The sequence below is a fragment of the Lutra lutra genome, chromosome 6 (assembly GCF_902655055.1).
Source record: "Lutra lutra chromosome 6, mLutLut1.2, whole genome shotgun sequence".
In the NCBI taxonomy this organism is placed as follows: domain Eukaryota; kingdom Metazoa; phylum Chordata; class Mammalia; order Carnivora; family Mustelidae; genus Lutra; species Lutra lutra.
The window spans coordinates 70,151,715-70,171,727 of record NC_062283.1 but is presented as its reverse complement, the minus strand read 5'-3'; the positions used below and the strand labels follow the sequence as shown (position 1 = coordinate 70,171,727).

The following is a 20,013-nucleotide window of genomic DNA, read 5'->3' as shown; positions in this document are numbered from 1 at the left end:
GCATGATATATGTATCTTCTTTATCCATTCATCTATTGATGGATGCTTGGACTGTTTTCATAATTTGGCTATTGTAAATAATGCTGCAGTAAACATAGGGATGCACATATCCTTTTGAATTAGTGTTTTTCTATTCTTTGGGTAAATACCCAGTAGTGCGATTATTGGATCTTAGAGTAGTTCTATTTTTAATTTTTTGAGGAAACTCCATATGCTTTCCATAGTGGCTGCACTAGTTTGCATTTCCATTAACAGTGCCTGAGGGTTCCTTTTTTCCAATGTCCTTGCCAACACTTGTTGTTGCTTGTGTTTTTTATTTTAGCCATCTGATAAGTGTGAAGTGATATCTCATTGTAGTTTTGATCTGTGTGTCTCTGGTAAGTGATGTTGAGCACCTTTTCATGTGTCTGTTGGCTGTATGTATGTCTTCTTTGGAGAAATGTCTGTTCATGTCTTCTGCCTATTTTTTAACTAGATTATTTGTGTTTTAGGTATTGAGTTGTATCAGCTTTTTATATGTTTTAGATACTAACCCTCAATTAGGTAAATAATTAGATTATTTGCAAATATCTTCTCCCATTCAGTAGGTTGTCTTTTAGTTTTGTTGATTATTTCCTTCACTGTGCAGAAGCTTTTTATTTTGATGTAGTCCCAATAATTTATTTTTGCTTTTATTTCCCTTGCCTCAGGAGACATATCTAGAAAAATGTTGCTATGGCCAATGTCAGAGAAATTACTGCTTGTGCTCTTTTCTAGGATTTTTATGGTTTTATGTCTCACATTTAGGTCTTTAATCCACTGTGAATTTGTGTATGGTGTAAGAAAGTGGTCTAGTTTCATTCTTTTGCATGTACCTGTTCTAGGGTAGAGTTTTCTAATATTGGGTTCTTGGATCCCAGGGAGTTTGGAGGGCTTCAGAATGTGTATGAGTACTCTGAACTTGAGGATCCATGCTTTTCATCAATTTTCAGGGAGCCTAATCTTTTTTTTTTTTTAAAGATTTTATTTATTATTTATTTGACAGAGAGAGATCACAAGTAGACAGAGAGGCAGGCAGGCAGAGAGAGAGAGAGAGGGAAGCAGGCTCCCCGTCGAGCAGAGAGCCCGATGTGGGACTCGATCCCAGAACCCTGAGATCATGACCTGAGCCGAAGGCAGCGGCTTAACCCACTGAGCCACCCAGGCGCCCCAGGGAGCCTAATCTTAAAAAGGCTAAGAACTCCTGCTACATGAAGACAATGACAAGACTACTTTTAGATTAAAAGATTCATTTTTTTTGGTTACTGGAAAAAACTCTTAATCATAGAGACAATGAAAAAGGAATATACACATCTGAATATGTATACAAACATATAGTGTGTATAAGCAAATACACAACAATCTGAGTAACCAAGTTTTTCATATCTACTATGGCATTCAGCTTTGGCTTTTTTCCTGCCTGTGAGCCACAGAAAACTGGTTGTTCCTTTCCTTGGAAATGTAAGGTACTGGTAATCTGATTGCCAAAAGAATCTAAGATCATATATTTAAAGTGATAGTGTCCTGAAGGATTATGATTCATTCTGTGTCTGTATATCCTGGAGGGCTGGTTAGCTGGTGTTTGATGAGAGCCCAGCTCCTCGAGCATCCAGAGAATTGATATCACTGAACAGGTAGAGAAAGGAGGTTTCTCCTTTAAAAATACATTTCCTCATCTAAAGGTTAATAATGTTTCTGTGTATGCCTTCACAATCAAGTGCAGCAGTGCTTGGCCATGGATAGGGACTTTTGCCCTCCAAGTAAATCTTGCCTTTTTTAATCATATCAGGAAATAAAATTGTACAGAAAGAGAGGGATTCCAGAATGTCTTACAAGTAAAGAATTTTTTCTTATATATATTGCCTAGATTCCTTCTTCTACATTTTAAGTTCCTTTTCTTTAGTTTAGCTCAGCACTAATAAAAATATAATATGAACCACATATGTAACAGTAAATTTCCTGGTTGACTCATTGAAAAAAGTAAAAAGATACAGGTAAATTATTAATTCATATTAGTTCTTGAATATCCAGAGTGCATTTTACATATACAGCACTTCTCAACTCGTACATTAAGTTTTCATAGGAAATACTTGATCTGTGTTGAGATTTTATAAAATTTACAGTTGAAAAAGTTGGTTTATATGCCCAAGTTTTTCAAATACTTAAAATTTTTCTAATAAATCAAACATATGATTAATAATATATGAGTCAAATATTAGTTTTAAAACTTAACCTAAATTAATTGAAGTTAAGTAACATGAAAAATTCAGTTCCTCTGTCATATTCAGTATTCAGTAGTCACATGTGGTTTGTGGCTAGTACGTTGGGCAGTCACAGCTCTGGCTTGTAGTAAAGATCAGATGAGCTGTTGGCTGCGACTCAGTATATTCTGAACTCACCAACCGTAGTGGAGCTACTCTTGAAATTGCTCTTCCCTCTCCTATGTCCATCCATTCCCTTCAGTTTATAAAAGAATGAATCAGTTACAAGTATAACAACATATCTGACTTGGAAGTTCAAGAGGGTGCCTCTATCAAAAGTTCAGATGTATTTAGTTATGTCAGGACTGATTACGTTACTCCAAAGGAGCCAACGCCCTTGCTGTTCCCTTTGTCTGATATGTTCCCAGACTCAGTTCCTTTGGTTAACTGGTATTCCGTCTGCATGGCTCAGTTTAAACATTGTTCTTTAAGAAACACTTTTTCTGACCAGACCCTAGTAGGTCTCCTTGTTCAGGAACCCACTCCACCTTTCTTCTTACAGTGCTGTTCATCAGGGCTGTTGTTTGATCATCTTCTACCAGACTGCCTTTTCTGCTAGCCTGTGCATGCTGTGAGGGCGGGGATTGTATTTGTTTTATTTACCACTGCATTCTTGGTGACTAACACAGAACCAGGCACAGAACATTTGTTGCATGGATGAGTAAATGAATGAACCTTCAGCCTAGTAGCCTCAGCTGACCTCCATACACAACTTCATAGTATCATGGAAGATTTTGTCTTTTTATGACTTTCCTGTTGAGCTTTGATTTAAATCCAGCTTCACTTATTGCTGAAGACTGAAGGGTTTAAAATTTCAGGTGGAAGGAAGCCCCATACTGACCTCCTGAAAGTGAAGAGGTTTTGCTGATGTCGTGCTGTGAACATTGGAGGTCAAGAATTTCCTGGTTAGCTCAGGAGATTTTTACAGGGGAGGAGACGTCAGCTGGATATGAGGGGCAATCTAAGCCGGTAGCAACTGAGGGATATCTAGTCTCACCTGACAGGGAAATCTGTCCTGGGGATTATTTTGGAAATGTTGAAACAAAGAACCTGGTGAGCAAAACTAACACAAATGAGTTCACAGGATACAGGCTGCAGCAGCTCTGTGGGTGGTCCAGAGGAGGCTGGCCTCTTTAGACCCCGTGCATCCCACTTGGTGAGGTTCCTTCCATTTGGAATTTGGTTTTATGTATCACACAAGGTTGCTGGAAAGTTCTAATGAGAAATAAAAGTAACAAGGTGTAAAATTAGACTAGTGGGTGAAAGTCCAAAAAACGAATCAGATACTGTTTTCATAACTGTGTAGGTATAAATAGAGTATTTTACTAGAAAAAGAATGATGAGAATAGTCCTTGTGAATATACTTCTTTATAAGGTTCCCAATTTCCAGCTATGGTCCCCTTAGGTAGTTTCAGTTTTGTCAGGGAGGTATTGTGAAATTTACAGATCAAAATTTGTATGTATTTTGATTTTAAACACCATACTTCAATACTTTCTAAAGAAGGGCATGTCAATGCTAAAAAGCTTTAGAAAAATCATTAAAAGAAAAAAACGTCATTGAAAGGCTAAACATCATTGAGATAGTTTTTATTTATTGAGTACTAGGCAACTGGAGTAATTTGAGAAACCATCAAGCAGATTTTTAAAATAAAAATTGTAAAATTCTGTCATTAAGAAAAAAATTGTAAAATCAGTTTAAGTAATAGTCTGTTAACTTGAATCCCCCAGTCTGAAAAGGAGCATTTTGAATAAGCTGAAGAGCTTAATGAGTATCACTGAAGAACAATTGTGAATAGTATAAAGTGAAGGACCAAACATGCTAGAATGATGAATGGCAAATAAGGAAGGCAACTAACCAACTATAGGAAGGAGGCATGGCACAATGAGGAAAAAGCAGTCAATATTGAGGGTACTTCCAAGAATAGAAAGTATGTTAAAACCTGTGTATCATCTTGCCATTGCAATATCACTTTAAGAAGAAAAGTCCTAGAAAATTTGCTTTAGGTATACTTGAACAAAAATGCAAAAAAATCAATTTTCTATGGAACTAAAGATAGCAATGATTATTGTTGGAAAGTATTTCCTTTTTGTTTTTGTATACACAAACACACACTCTCACAAACACATATTCTCTCCCATAAGGCATGTACCAGCCTTTTCCCTTCATTTTAGGTACACATGCTAATTGGTTTCATGTCTTGGCAGCTCTGGGGAGACCAACATCACAGAATTTGCCGCCTGGAGTACCTCGGAAATTTCCCAGAACACACTGATGTACTATAGTGGTCGGCTCTTCTGGATCAATGGCTTTAAGATTATCACAGCTCAGGAAATAGGTCAGAGAGCCAGTGTTTCGGTTTTGGAACCAGCCCCATTTAATCAGTTCACAATTATTCAGAGTTCCCTCAAGCCTCTGCCAGGTACAAGATTTTATTCCTGCTTACGCACTCCCCTCTAAATTTTTTATTAAATAAATGTTTAGGTTGGGTTTTTTTTTCTTAAGAATTATGTCTTTTTTTAAAAAAAAGGTTTTATTTATTTATTTGAGGAAAAGACAGTGAGAGAGAGCATGAGAGGGGAGAAGGTCAGAGGGAGAAGCAGACTCCCCATGGAGCCGGGAGCCTTACTTGGGACTTGATCCTGCGACTCTGGGATCATGACCTGAGCCGAAGGCAGTTGCTCAACCAACCGAGCCACCTAGGTGCCCAAGAATTATGTCTTAAAAAGAAAAAGGCTTTAGTAGTTTCCATTGGTCAATTCACTCTTAACCAAATTTGCAGCATGTAACAGGTAAAGAATATTTTCAGGATATATTAAAGGAAAGGAAATTTCATTTTGGTACCAATTATTAGTAACTTCCATTATTTTTCCATGTTTTCTATGATGATTGAGAATCTTAAATTCTTTTCCCCTCTATTCTTTCTTTCATCCCATAGGCAACTTTTCCATTACCCCCAAGGTTATCCCAGATTCTGTTCAAGAGTCTTCATTTAGGATCAAAGGAAATGCTTCAAGTTTCCAAATCCTGTGGAATGCTCCCCCAGCAGTGGACTGGGGTGTAATTTTCTACAGTGTGGAATTCAGTTCTCTATCTAAGGTATAGTGTGGGTTCTAGTAGCTTCCAGTTCTTAAGCAGTCTGTACCATTTGCATCAGCCCTGCCTGCGCTGATTTGTGCTTCTTCCATTTAGCCAAGCCCGTCTATTTCCTTTGTTGTTCCCATACATTTGGTTATTTTTCCTGAGAGCCCTTGTTTATAGCCAGTCTCTGACCATTTTGGGGTTAGTGGTAACAGCTTGTTTGTTAGATACATTTTAACTGGTCTGTGTGGAACCACATGGAACTGACCAACATTAGCATTTCCAAAATTGCAGGTTTTGACTTTACATGTGAACCAGAGTTTGGGGATTTTAGTTAATTAGGAATAAAGGATTTTATGATTCTCTCACTAAGAAAATAATGTGTTTTTTTTTTTTTTTCTTATATTTTAGTTCCTGGCTAGTGAACAACAGTTTTCACCTGTATTTACTGTGGAAGGTCTGGAGCCTTTTGCCTTCTTTAATCTCTCTGTCACTCCTTATACGTACTGGGGAAAAGGCCCCAAAACATCTCTGTCACTTCGAGCACCAGAAACAGGTACATGGGTCAAAATCTCGTTTACAAAAGGCAGAACCTCACTTTCTATGACCTAGAATAAATAACTACTAATTTAAAAAAAAAGACCCTTTTAATGACTTTGGAGATTAGAATAGCACCATTAAAATAAATCTGAATAATTTATTCCAAAAGCACATATCAAAGATTTCTTAGATACTGCTTTACTTGTTTATCATAATATATCTGACGCAGAAATTTCAGGAAATTTGTGAAACACCTGATAAGGAAAATGGGCATATAACAGCAGAGACAGTTTCATGGAAGGCAGGCTTGCCGGTAGAAGTTCTCATGGATGGTAGCTTAGAGTCTTCCAAAGATGAATAACTGATTTGTCTAAATTTAATGTTTCTCTTTGGTATATATTTTAAAAAGAATACTAGTCATATCTTTATATGTGTATTGCTATAAAATATGCAAAGCACATTTATATGTATCACTCCTTTATTAAACATTTGTTGCATACCTATCATGTGTCAGAAACATCATTTCATCCTTTCGTTTGACCCTCACCCTGCTCTGAGGAAGGTAGGACAGGTGTTATTATCTCATTTATGCAAATGAGAAACCAGAATCCCTGTGGCTCCCCAATGTTGCATAGCTAGTTAAGTGGCAGGGCTGGGACTTAATCCAGACTTTTTGCTGTTGTTTGATCAAATCTCCTTTCGGTCATTTCTGCAAATGTGGTCAATGATAGTATCCTATTGATTTATTTAATATCAGCGTATTAGCACAGGACCTGGCAGGTAGTGAGAGCTCAGTAAGCATAGACATCCATTCACCATTGTGGGTTTTTGGTTTTTTTTTTTTTTAAGATTTTATTTATTTATTTGACAGACAGAGATCACAACTAGGCAGAGAGACAGGCAGAGAGAGAAGGGGAAGCAGGTTCCCTGCCAAACAGAGAGCCCGATGTAGGGCTCGATCCCAGGACTCTGAGACCATGACCTGAGCCGAAGGCTGAGGCCCAACCCATTGAGCCACCCAGGTGCCCCACCACTGTGGTTTTTTAACTGCAAAGATTCTTTAAATGATATTTATCCATAAGTCTCATAACAGGAACATAGTGGAGCCTGGGCAGGTTCTGGAGCAGTTAGCATTTGGATCCAGGTATGCTCTCTTTGAGATTGTCTTGGGATATCAACTTTGGTCGAATTCTTCTGTGGAAATGGCTTTGTCTGCCTCTGTCAGGGGATGCACAGGGGCTAGGGTCATCAGCACTCTGCTGGATGTTGGGGGCAATAAAATAAAAAAAAAAAAAAGAAAAGATCTGGCCTTTGCTTTCAGGAAATTTACAGTATAGTTGGGAAATTATTCAAATTGACAAATATTTATTAAGCACTTACTGTGTGCCAGTCTTATACTAGATTTGAGGGGATTTTTTTTTAAAGAGCGTGATATTGTGATTTTTCTTTTTTTAAAGATTTTATTTATTTATTTGACAGACAGAGATCACAAATAGGCAGGGAGGCAGGCAGAGAGAGAGGGGGAAGCAGGCTCCCTGCTGAGCAGAGTGAGCCAGATGCGGGGCTCGATCCCAGGACCCCGAGACCACGACCCGAGCTGAAGGCAGAGGCCTTAACCCACTGAGCCACCCAGGCACCCTAGATTTGAGGGGATTTAACAAAGAATAAGAAAAGATGCTTTCTCTGATGGAGCACGTAACACAGTTGAGATCAACACATGCTTCCAATGATAATAGAAATGAGACCGTGAAAATTGAGTTGCAATGGCACAGAGCAAATAGACAAGATGGAAAGGTTCATCTGTATCAAGCTTCATCTATACCATCTCCTAAGAAGGAGAGCGCAGTGCTCATGGACTGGTATGGTCACTGAAGGCCTTTGGGGATGGGGAATTCTAGCTGGGCTCTGCAAGATGATGCAAGAAAATGTATCCCATGTGAGCACAGTGTAAGCAGGCCTGGAGACTGCATAATGATGTGAGTGTCAAACATTGAGAAGTGATGTGATTGGAGTGGAGAGTGGAAGGGGACCTTGTAGAGGAGTCGGAAGACAGAAGACAGGCATCTTAGATGAAATGACAAAGGCATCAGGCAGGGGAATTTCTCTTGATTAAGAGGAAGATAAATTCATTGAAGGAGTGGGAGAGACTAAATTTCTTGGTTTGACTCTAGGATTAATGGTAACCCCAAACCGTACTCTTGGGGGTATTCCCTACTGCTGGGGAGGATTCAAGGTGAGAGTGCCTGGATCCGTCATATACTTCATGTTACATCCTGAACTGGCTAAAGGCTGGACCGAGTTCCTGCCTTGCTTCCTGGGACTGCCATTTCCACCACCAGCTGAATCACTGTGTCAAGATGAGAGTAAATATTGCATTTTATAAGGAGAATCAGCCACCCTCCAGATGAGGGTGATGAGGCACAGATGAGAAAGATGGACCTAAGTGCTGGCAAGACGGATTTGGGTTGAAGATAAAGATTTGATGAAATATCGGGATAGGTTCGTGAAGAAATCTGTGGAATATTCTCTCCTGAAGATCTTTAAGAACAAGACAGATGCACTCCAGTGGTCCGGAATGAGAAGTACTTATTACTAAGCTTCTCCACACCCTCACCATGAATGGTAAAAAGTCAACCTTTCATTCTTGTCTACCTTATCTGTGTCTCTGCTTTGCAGTTCCGTCAGCACCACAGAACCCCAGGGTATTTGTATTACCAAGTGGAAAGTACCATAACCAGAATGAAGTTGTGGTGGAATTTCGATGGAATAAGCCTAAGCACGAAAACGGTGTGTTAACAAGATTTGAAATTTTCTATCAAATATCCAACCAGACAGACACAAATGAAACATTTGAAGACTGGATCACTGTCAACACAACTCCCTCAGAGATGTCTTTTCAGCTTGAAGGCATGAGTCCTGGGTACACTGTTGCCTTCCAGGTATGAATAAAAACAGGGAAATGAGGGTCTTAAGATTGATTAAAGGACTAAGTTAGGAATTCGGCCACTCTGTCAATAATTTGGGGTCCACTGTGATCATGGAATCAAGTGGGTAATGAGGACACAGAGGGGAGAGGGGACAGCTAGGGTAAAGGACATCTTGACAACTTTCTGGCTTTCAGATTCAGAACAGACCATTATTTCTTTTGTGATCACTATAGGCCATGGACCACAGTAGATAACTTTTATATTCCTTATCTCATTTGATCCTCTTATGGTCTGTGAAGAAAAATCCAGGTCTCTGGGTGTATTGGTGAGTTACTAATGCTGTGTGGCTAGGAAGTGGTGTGCTATAGTCCAGCTTCTAGAGTCCTTTCCACCGGATGATTCACTATTGTGAGTCCTCTGGATGTCCCAACTTGGAGCTACCCATGGAAATAGAAACTGAGGGTCTAGGTGGTTGACATCTCAAAGTTACTTTTTGGCTGCTGATAGAGGAGAAAGTGAGAGAGAAAAGGAGGCAAGAATAAAAAGCTACCCCCACCTCATTTTTGTCTTTTAACTCTCATATGAGATAGTTTTCTACTTACAGTAGATGGCTTGATGATTTTCATATCTTCATTAAATAGAAAGTTGGTGACAATGTTGTACATATTTAGAGCCATTTTCCATTACTTCTTGGGGAACGTAATGCTTTGGGAAATGTTTTAGAGATCTGAGCTTCCTGAGGATCTAGTTTCTTTTTGTAAAGTCCTAATTTAATAATTATTTTGTTAACAAATTAGGTCTACATAGACAAATCAAAAAAGTTGTACATAAAAGTTAAAGATAACACATATTCCCACTGGTTAAGATTTATGTGTGTTCTGGTTAAAGAAATATCCTGGTTAAGTGTATCTGTCTGTTACACAGAGCTTCAGATCTCAGCCACCACAAAACCACGCAAAGTGATATGCATGGGTATGCATGAGTTTCACTTAACATGGCCTTGTGCAAAAGTGAAGATAGCTTGGTATATGTGTGTAGCATCATACACATGTATACAGAGAGTAGTATGTATAATATGGTAAAAGATATTTAACACTAGAAATATATAAAAACAATCTAATGCTTTGTTGATTGAAAGGGCACTTGAGGATCTTCCCTTTGGGTCCATCATTATGGACGTCAGTTTTCTTTACAGGCTATTGTGCATATGCAAGGTTTGGAAGGGGAAGTAATTTACTACACAAGAAAGACGTGTAATAAAAACTGTTTTTAAAAAGCTTTGGTACTAGGATGCAGGGTGGCACAGTGGGAAGAAACTATAAAGCCCTCAGAAGACTTGGTTTTTATGTCAGTTTTTGCACGTGTCATTGTGGATGAGTTACTTAGGTTTAACTGAGATTTTGTCTGGTTTCTGCTCTTAGTAGTTGTGAGGCTCGAAAGAGATAATGTATGTAAAGTGGTTTGAGATGCACAATTTATTTTCAAATGTAAGTTTTAATTATTATTTCTATTATTTATTTATATTTCTATTCATATATTTATATTTATCCTATTTATTACTATTATTTTCTTATTATTTTCCTTTTCTAAATCTCCTTTTTAAAAAGTATAGTAAATTTATTTAAAGCTTCTAGTTGTTTATTTCACAGTAAGTGGAAATTTGCCATAATATGCATAGTTTTATTTCTGTTAAATGTTCTACAGAAAATTTTGAAAATAGCTAAAACTTTTCTTAGAAATTCAAATCTTTTGCAGTGGAGATTTGTGCCATTACTTCATACTTTTTTTTTTTTTTGAAGATTTTATTTATTTGACAGAGAGAGGGAGAGATACCACAAGTAGGCAGAGGCAGCAGGCAGGGAGAGAGGGGGGCAGACTCCCTGGGGAGCAGAGAGCCGGGGCTCAATCCCAGGACCCTGAGATCATGATCCGGGTTGAAAGCAGAAACTTAACCCACTGAGCCACCTAGGTGCTCCTACTTCATACTTTTTTAGACAAAAAGATCAATTACAATAAAAAACAAACCACCAACATGAATGTGAGGCAATATTTACCTCTTAGTGATTTATTGCTTTATACTTGAATGGAAGTAACTATTTGAAACTATTCAGTCAGAAAAAGAAAAATGCCATATGATTTCACTCATGTGGAATTTAAAAACACAACAGACAAACATAGGGGAAAGGGGAAGAAAAGGAGAGGGAGGCAAACCATAAGAAACTCTTAACTCTAGAGGACAGACTGAGGGTTGCTGGAGGGGAGGTGGTTGGCGATGGGCTAAATGGGTAATGGGCACTAAGGAGGATAATTGTGATGAGTGCTGGGTGTTGTATGTAAGTGATGGGTCACTAAATTCTACTACTGAAAAATATTACACTGTACGTTAACTATCTGGAATTTATTTTATATTATTTATTTATTTCTATTTTAATTTAATTTTATTTTTTCAGTGTTCCAAGATTCATTGTTTATGCACCACACCCAGTGCTCCATGCAATATGTGCCTTCCTTAATACCCACCACCAGGCTCACCCAACCCCCCATCCCCCTCTCCTCCAAAAACTTCAGTTTGTTTCTCAGAGTCCACAGTCTCTCATGGTTTATCTCGAAATAACTGGAATTTAAATAAAAACTTGAAAAAAAAAACTATTCATAATCAGAATTATGAAGTGAAATCTTCAGTAATATCAGTTTCAGAATGGAATTATTATCATTGAGGACACCACTGAATGCCATTTTCTTGGTATCTTTTTCTTTCTTTAGGTTCGAGTCTTCACATCCAAAGGACCTGGACCATTTTCTGACATAGTAAAGTCCAAAACAGCAGGTATTTATTACCAAACACTGTGCAAAAAACAGCTAGTGTTTTAACAACATTCTTGACCCTGGGTATGCTCAGGATATGAATACTGTCTCTGAGCTGAAGTTAAAGTCAAATAATCAATTTTTATCATCCATGAACATGTTTAAATAAGCCTAAGCATAGGGTGCCTGGGCAGTGTTGACCAAGACTGGAACAGTAGATGACCCCAGAGGAGACCCATGGATTTCAGAATAGTCTGCTTGTGAATCAAGAGATTTTGCCAAACCAAAGATTTTTTTTCCTTATACATATTCTAAGTGTTTTGTTTCTTGTTTTCAGAAATCAACCCATTTCCATACCTTGTAACTCTTTTTGACAGCAAGATAGTTTTATTAGATATGGATCAAAATCAAATTGTATGGACATTTTCAACAGAAAGAGACATCAGTAGCATGGGCTACACAGCTGATGACGGAATGGGGTATTATGCTCAAGGAGACTCACTTTACCTTCTGAACATGCACAACATGTCCACTTCTGAGGTATCTCACTATGTAAACTATTCTGGAAGGAAAGACATGGATAATTTGCATACCACACTACCCTGTAACTAAAATGGCTGGTCAGTGGTTGAGCCATTAAGATTAGAATGGTTGATAAGGACAGATGTTGTCTAATTATTTAGCCACAGATAAACAGAGATTAGATTTTGGGCAAATGTCATTCAGGATTAATCTAGCAAATAGTTATTTGGTTTAAGGCACTGTGTTAAGTTCCTGGGATAGAGGGGTAAAAAAAAAATCACAGTCCTTGAACAAATCCAGTCTGGTATGAGTCTGACACTAGGAAGATAGTACTGTATAGTAATTAATGTGTGAGCTTTGGGATCTGAAATTTAGAATTTAACTGGCTTCCCCACTTACTAGATCTGGCCATCAGCAAGTTATTTAACTACTGATTATGTGGTATCTGGTCATATGGCTCCTGCGAAGATTAAATGAGATAATCTAGGGGAGGCTTGAGCACAATGCTGGGAATGTGGTGGCATTCACTGGATATAGCAGGCAGACGGAAGACAGCATCATACCAGGCTGAGAGTAGGATGTGGTGGTATTACAGAAAATGGGTGATCAGTGCAGGTTGGAGAGGTGGTGGTATAATGGAAAGACATGTGAGTACAAAGAAGATGATACAGGTGAAGGTGGGAAAAGATGAGGGGGTAGTAAGTGTAAAGACAGGGAAACAACAGAGCCATACCATATTTAGGAGGCTGTAAATAGAGTGAGCTTGGAATGGAGATGGGGGTGAAGGTGAGTGAAGGACAGGTGGGAAAGCTGGAGAAGTAGACAGGAGCCTCAATATGATGGGCCTCTTCTACTGTGCTAAGGTGTGGAGTGCCAATCCTGAAGACCACATCAAGCCATTAAAGAAACTTAGTGGGTCATTCACATGATCAAGTTATGTTACAGAAAGACCTATTAGTGATGTCAATAATGATTTAGAAAAAATTATGTCTTAGACAACAACTAGGAGGCCATTACTGAAACCCGGACAGGAAATGGTAGGCAGGAAATGAGAGGCAGTGAGATGAGAAAGGAGAGAACAACTTTGGGACATATTTTAAATGGGATTTATTCACGATGGGCAGTCATGATAGGAGGAAGTCCTGAATGAATCACATTTGTCAGAATTGCTCCTCAGGTGAGTGTTGGAAATCCATAAAAATATAGTAGGCAGGAGAAAAGAAGGTTTTGGGGGTGAAGTGATGAATCTATTTCCTGGGATCATTCATATGGAGATGTTCAGTATTCAGTTTGAATCAGTAACTCAGTGAGGGTTTTGCTACTGTTCTTGTAGCACTGACCTATGAATTATAGTTTAAGTCATGGGTAGTTGAAATTAACCAAGAGAAAGAATACAATGTGGGAAGAGGACCAATGATACAATGATACACAGTGCAGAGCTATTGAGATTTTGGATTATAAAGAAGTGCAGTAAATAAGTAATATGGTAGATTGCAGAAAATGCCTCAAATTTGAAAACAAAAAAAATGACCACTATCTCCTTGGCTGTGTTTTCTACCTGTTGTTAAGATTTTCCGAGGTGCACTGGTTTTTGATATCACAATTATTACAATTGACTGGATTTCAAGACATCTCTACTTTGTGCAAAAAGCATCACAAAATGGAATGCAAATATTTGATGTTGATCTTGAACATAAGGTGAAATACCCCAGAAAGCTGAAAATTTGCAATAGAAATTCAACAATAGTCTCTTTTTCTGTGTATCCTCTTTTAAGGTATGTAAAGTGTGACTATCTGTTTCTGCTTGATGAAATAGACATTTAATATAATATCTTTGGTTTAATGTTAAAAGTCATCGATGGGAAAATAAGATACTTAGGGTTCTTGACTAGCTGTATTAATTCATACTAAGTAATTCTACACATAAATTATGAGCCCAGAGCCACAAATTTGTAAATTTAACCCATACTGACAATTTGGCTAACCTAAAGTTATGGTAATTACCAACAGGAAACCAAAGCTTTGCACATAGCACCTCAAGGTCATTGTAGTCCAAGGCTTTAGTTGTAAACATAGTTATTGAGAAGTCATGGGAAAATGCTATCAACTAAATCGCTTGTGGCCAACTCTATCTCAGGAAGTTATTGGACACTTGGACATGTTCTCTCCAAATGCTGTATTTGTCTGTTTGTTAGGAATGATTAATCTTCACTGGAAATGAATATTCACAATGATGTGTTTTATTCATTAAGTTGGAGGGTCTTTTTTTTCTCCCTATAGTCGCCTGTATTGGACAGAAGTTTCCAATTTTGGCTCTCAGCTGTTCTACTACAGTATTATCAACCAGACCTTGAATCGCATTCTTCCACCTATAGCCACAAACCATTCAAATGGAAGGAAACAGTGTTTTTGTGGTGTTACTCAATTTGAGTTTAGTGGAACAATGACGATTGATACCTCTGACCTGAAGAAGCCACAGATATACTTTGTCAAAGGGCAAGAGATCTGGGCCATGGATCTGGAAGGATGTCGGTGTTGGCAAGTTGTCATGGTGCCAACTCTGCTTGGTAAGACATCCATGTGTGTACTTAGATGCTCATTTGTAATTGTAGTCCCTCCTGTTCCATTAAAAAGAATATATTCAAAAGAAAATACACATGGTATTTGCTCTGGACAATGCCAGCTGTTTCTGTAGAATATAAGTCAAGTTGTTTCCAGGAAAATTGTATATAAATATTCACAAAATTTTCTGGATCCGTGGGTTTCTTTGTTGCTGTTGTTGTTGTAGTTATTGTATAATTAACTGTAGAGCTACAATTTATTGAGCTTAACTGTATATTCTAAGCAAGCTCCCAAATGTACTACCTCATTTAATTTTCAAAGCACCTTGATGAAGTAGATGTTAGTGTCCTCATTTTATGGATGAGGAAACTGAGGCCGAGGAAGACTAAGGTACTTGTCCAGAGGGCCATGATTAGTGGAGGAGCCGGGGTTTGAAGCTAGGCCTGACTATAGTATCGATGATCTTATTACCAGCACCCCACTTTACTTCTGTTGTGATGGTCCCATTGTCTCCACCTTCAGCATGAGTTGGTCAGTACTTGACAGGTCTATTTGTTGAAATGCAGTGCATGTGGAGGAAATACTTAAATGTCTGAAGGGATTTGGAGGTCTTCTAATTAGGAGCAACGGCAATAGGAAAAAAATGCACTCTAGATACACTCATATATTATTATTTTTTTAAATTTATTTATTTCAGGGAGAGAGAGAGGGAGAGAGAGAGAGAATGTGCATGAGCAGAGAGAGGAGGGGAAAAAGGGGAAAGAGAGGGGGAGGGACAAGCAGACTTCTGCACTCAGCCTGGAGCCCTACTCTGGGCTGGATTTCATGACCCTGAGATCATGACCTGAGCTGAAATCAAGAGTTGGACCCGTACCCAACCGAGCCACCCAGGCACCCCTACTCTCATATATTCTTCAGAGTCTACTCCTCACTGTCCAATGTAGTAACCACCAGTCATATGTGATTTAAGTCCAAATTAACTAAAATTAACTGAAATTAAAAATTTAATTCTGCAGTCACATGAGCCACATTGTAAGTGCTCAAAAACACATGGTTATTGTGTTGGGCAGCATAGAAATAAAATATTTCCGTCATCAAAAGTGCTATTGAACATTGTTGGTCTATATAGTGAAGTTTTGAAATTGCAAATGAGTGTGTGTATGTGTGTCTGCGTTATAATTGCACATATGGTTTTGTTGATATGTTACCTAGAGCCTTTGAGAAACAATTCCAATATACTTTCAATGAGTTTTGGAGATAATGTTTTGAACTTCTCTTATTAGGAGACTTACTTGTTTCTGTTCAATCTGTGACAAAGACTCTTTCTTGATCAAACATTGGGTTCCTCTGAGCCCTTCCTCAACTAGACCTTGACATTGGTCTTCCATGTCTGTCATTGCTGAGTCTAGTTTTAGCAAGAACCCTTCTAAATCAGTTTAGAGATAATCCTCCACACCTGGTATTTGATCTAGTTTTTTATTCCCCACCTGTGATGTTCTAGGCTTGCCTTTAGCAAAAATCACAATAAGCCAGTTTAGCAAGAATCTTTCTATCCTTGCTGTCTCCTCTTAGTAATTTTCTATTCACTGATCCCCTCACTCTGCTAGTTGGCTCTGCATCCCCAGCTGACCTTGTTGTATGTGAAGTTGAGCACATCTCTCTCCTCCAATATATTATAGTATTACAATAGTCTTAACTAAAGTCTTCCTTGCCATTTAAACAATTGTCAGAATAATACACATCTAATCTAATCTATTGTCTAATACACAAGAATTATTTAGTGGGCCATTATCTTATAGGTATAGAACCGGTTAGTTGTGCAGGAATCCATAATTGAAGTTTATAACCCTAAAATTAGAAAATTTGAATGACTTTAGAGATCCTTTAGCTGGCATGATGTTGGAAGCAATCCCCTTTATGAAAACAGCCTTGCTTGAGCCCCTGCTTATAAAAAAAAAAAAACTACTTCTTTTTAAGGACGTTTTTAAACTTTTTGGAATAATTCTCTATATTAGATTTCCCCACTATATTTAGCCAAAGTTTTCTCCTCATTTTTCCCATTCACTGGTCTGAGTTCTGACCTCTAACTTTATAAAGAATCTACTGTCATAGCTCATGACAGTAAGTTGGAAGAAAAATTCATGTATCTCGAACTACTCTTCACATGATGTGGCTTCTAGATCTTTCTTTGCCCTAGTCACCCTCCTGTGGTTTCACTCCGGTTGCTTGATATACTCTTAAATGTCGCCTCCATAACAACTCCCTATACTCTCATTGTGATCTGGCTAGTCCAGGGAGCTTCTGACTGCCTCCGTCTTCTTTTATTAGAGCTAAAAGCGACTTTACGTCTTTGGGTTGCCTGCCATTTGAAAAACCCATAGTCTTTTTCATGTTAACTATTATTAAGCCAGATTTCTTTCATTTGTTATTTATAGAATTGATTTTAAGCTTGAATTTAGGTTATCACATTTATTCCTATTTCCTATTCCTATTTCAATCTATTTCTTGATTTTATTATCTTTTCAAATTTTAAGTCAGTGAGTAAACCTATTAGTGTCAGTAAGAATCATGTATCATGTACAAATTTGATAAGCATTTTTACTCTGTGTTATTTCCTAATAATTGGTAAAAAATATTGAGCATGACACTGAGCCCTGGGTCTGTCATCTAACATCTCTCTTCCAATAGGCATTGTTTGATGTGGAGTCACACAAGTTAAGTTGTAAATCTTGGCTCTCAACTTTACTAACTTTGTGGCCTTGAGGAGATTATTTAACTCCTCAAAGCTTCAGTTTCCACTTCTACAAAATGAGGCTAATAATAATAGTATTTACCTTATTGACTTAGGATGGAGCTAAATTGAGAAAACATCTATAAAATCTTTAGCTTCACAACATAAAATAAAGGTGGCATTTTTTCCCACACTGAAATGATAGAAAGATTCAAAATTTAGTGATTATAATACAGAAAAAGTATTTCACGTACTGTGTAGAGTAGAAACATATGTTATGTATATTTGTTCTTTGTGTTCTTTATTCTGTGTTTTTCATGAGCAGGAAGAACACTTGAAAGCTTAACTTTGGATGGGGAATTTCTTTACTGGATCTCCTCGGCAAAGGACAGCACTCAGATTTACCAAGCAAAGAAAAGCAATGGGGCCATCCTCTCTCAGGTGAAAGCCCAAAGGAGTAAGCATATCTTGGCTTACAGTTCAGTTCTGCAACCTTTTCCAGGTAATAAGATTGTACTCGTAATCAGCATGTTCTCCCAGTTTAGGGTCAGAAAAGTCTCAGACTTTCTTCTCCAGGCTGAGCACCCAAAGCCCTTTGTTACTCTCAGCATTACTCCAAATGGTTAGGATTGGTGCATGGTAGGATTGCTGTTTGCTCTGGATCATAATTTAGCTCCATGTGTATCCATGGCTCGGGCTGTGGTAGACAACTTTAGACATTGGAAACCCTTGTCTGTCATTCTCTCTGTCTTCTTCCTTTTCTCATTCCCATCATTTCTTTTCTTTCTGTCTTCTCCCCGCCTCCCACCCCGAGGATATTTTAGACCTCCCAGTCCATCAAAAAGCACCGCATTAAATTTCAGGACTTTTTCAAAGTAAAGTGCTGTATTTATTGTAGCATTTTGTAGGTCAACCATTTATCACGAGTACATGTGTGCTAAGATTTTTTTTTATTAAGTTCCTAACTTTTTTGGTAATGTGTCACTCGTTTTTTTAGTGCTGTGCCTAAAACTCTATCTCTTCCATAAACCCTGAGGGTTGGGTGTTTTTTTTTTTTTTTTTTTTTAGTATATGTGCTGCCGAAGCGAGCACAACCCTGAGGGTTTTATTATGCAGTTTTGTATGATGCAATGACTTTTAGGAATGTATGTCTGGCACTATGGCAGAACTAGCTATATAATTCACATTTCACTTTGAGAAACTTAAGAAATTTAGTAAGTCCGTGCAACATCTGTTTGAAATTGAACACACACATAAACCTGTACATCCTTAAAAATAAAAGCCCTAAAACGAGCATGAGTTTTTGTAACTGGAATTAATTTAAAAAATACGATTAATATAATGCTGTCATACTTTTTTGAAAGTAAAAAAAGGGTCAATTTGATTTTGCTACGATGTATATTATTCAGTGTACTTTAGCGCCACCTGCTGTATATTTGAGCAATGAGCACATCACAGAACTGACCAAGAGCTGCCCATCCCTTTTTCTGAGACTTTTAAGGACTTCAAAATGTATGCGGGGGAGAGAAACCACGAAACACAAAAAACAAAAAACAACCTTGTCTTCTTTTCCTGAAAAAACATACCCAACACTTCAGTATACCATACCTTGTCAGCTAGGTTAAAAAAAGATGTTGTTATCCTTGATGTTAAATAAGTCTGCTCTTCCTCTTTTATCTATGTATGTGTATATTCTTAATCTTCTTTTATTATTTTAGATAAAGCATTACTGCGTCTAGCTTCAGATCTAGCAGAGCCGACTATACTTAACGCCAGTAACACCAGCCTCACAATCAGATTACCGCCCGCCAGGACCAACATCTCGTGCCCGGGCATCACCAACCCAACTCCAACATACCTGGTTTATTACAAAGAAGTTAACAGCAGGAAAACCAGCTCTGAGCTGAAATATAAAATGCTGGTAAGATTGGACCTGGTGGTCTTTGTCTTTTCACAAGATACTTGTTTCTGATATAAAATTCTCATTCGGGACACCTGGGGGCTCAGTGGGTAAGCGTCTGCCTTCAGCTCAGGTCAGGATCCCAGGGTCCTAGGATCCAGCCCTGCCTTGGGCTCCCTGCTGAGAAGGCGGAGCCTGCTTCTCCCTCTCCCTCTGCTACCCCCCCCCCCCGCCTTCTCTATCTCTCTCTCTCTCTCTGTCCCCCTCTCTCTCTCTCAAATAACTAAAGTCTTTAAAAAATAAAATTATTACAGTACATTATTTTGTATATTATATTCTGAAACACGTGACTGTGCAAACTTTTACAGCTGATTCATTCATGTAGATAGTGTTCTAGTCTGGTCTGGGAATTAACCTTCAGGGAAGTATATTAACCCTGGCCAGTGGTGGATTGCCATAGTGACAGTTTCCTTAGTGTCCTGTAAGAACGGGGTTTATTGCCCTCCCTGACTAATTATCCCCAGAAAGTGATAGAGATGTGTTTTTGTGGCCTCTGTGGCAGACTGTAGGTTGAGGGATAAGAAATGATTAGATGGAAAGAACATTACTGTATACCCCTCCTCCATAGCGCATATTTAATGTAAAAACGGTATGTTCTATTGTTGTCT

General features: G+C 38.2%; 1 protein-coding gene across 3 annotated transcripts in view; it reads left to right on the top strand.

Annotated features, from left to right (window-relative positions):
• The window catches only part of ROS1 (ROS proto-oncogene 1, receptor tyrosine kinase), a 113,434-nt gene that overhangs the window by 46,859 nt on the left and 46,562 nt on the right, over positions 1 to 20,013 (top strand). For 2 of the 3 annotated variants that reach the window (XR_007128215.1, XM_047734436.1), the window contains exons 19-28: positions 4,485 to 4,699; positions 5,216 to 5,376; positions 5,770 to 5,914; positions 8,575 to 8,837; positions 11,589 to 11,652; positions 11,968 to 12,170; positions 13,722 to 13,927; positions 14,433 to 14,719; positions 17,768 to 17,947; positions 19,164 to 19,366. Coding sequence is in view for 2 of the 3 variants with exons in the window: in XM_047734436.1 (XP_047590392.1) it covers positions 4,485 to 4,699; positions 5,216 to 5,376; positions 5,770 to 5,914; positions 8,575 to 8,837; positions 11,589 to 11,652; positions 11,968 to 12,170; positions 13,722 to 13,927; positions 14,433 to 14,719; positions 17,768 to 17,947; positions 19,164 to 19,366 (1,927 nt within the window). In the remaining variant the exon portion in view is untranslated. The remainder of the gene's footprint in view (positions 1 to 4,484; positions 4,700 to 5,215; positions 5,377 to 5,769; positions 5,915 to 8,574; positions 8,838 to 11,588; positions 11,653 to 11,967; positions 12,171 to 13,721; positions 13,928 to 14,432; positions 14,720 to 17,767; positions 17,948 to 19,163; positions 19,367 to 20,013) is intronic. The other variant, XM_047734437.1, reaches the window with a different exon arrangement.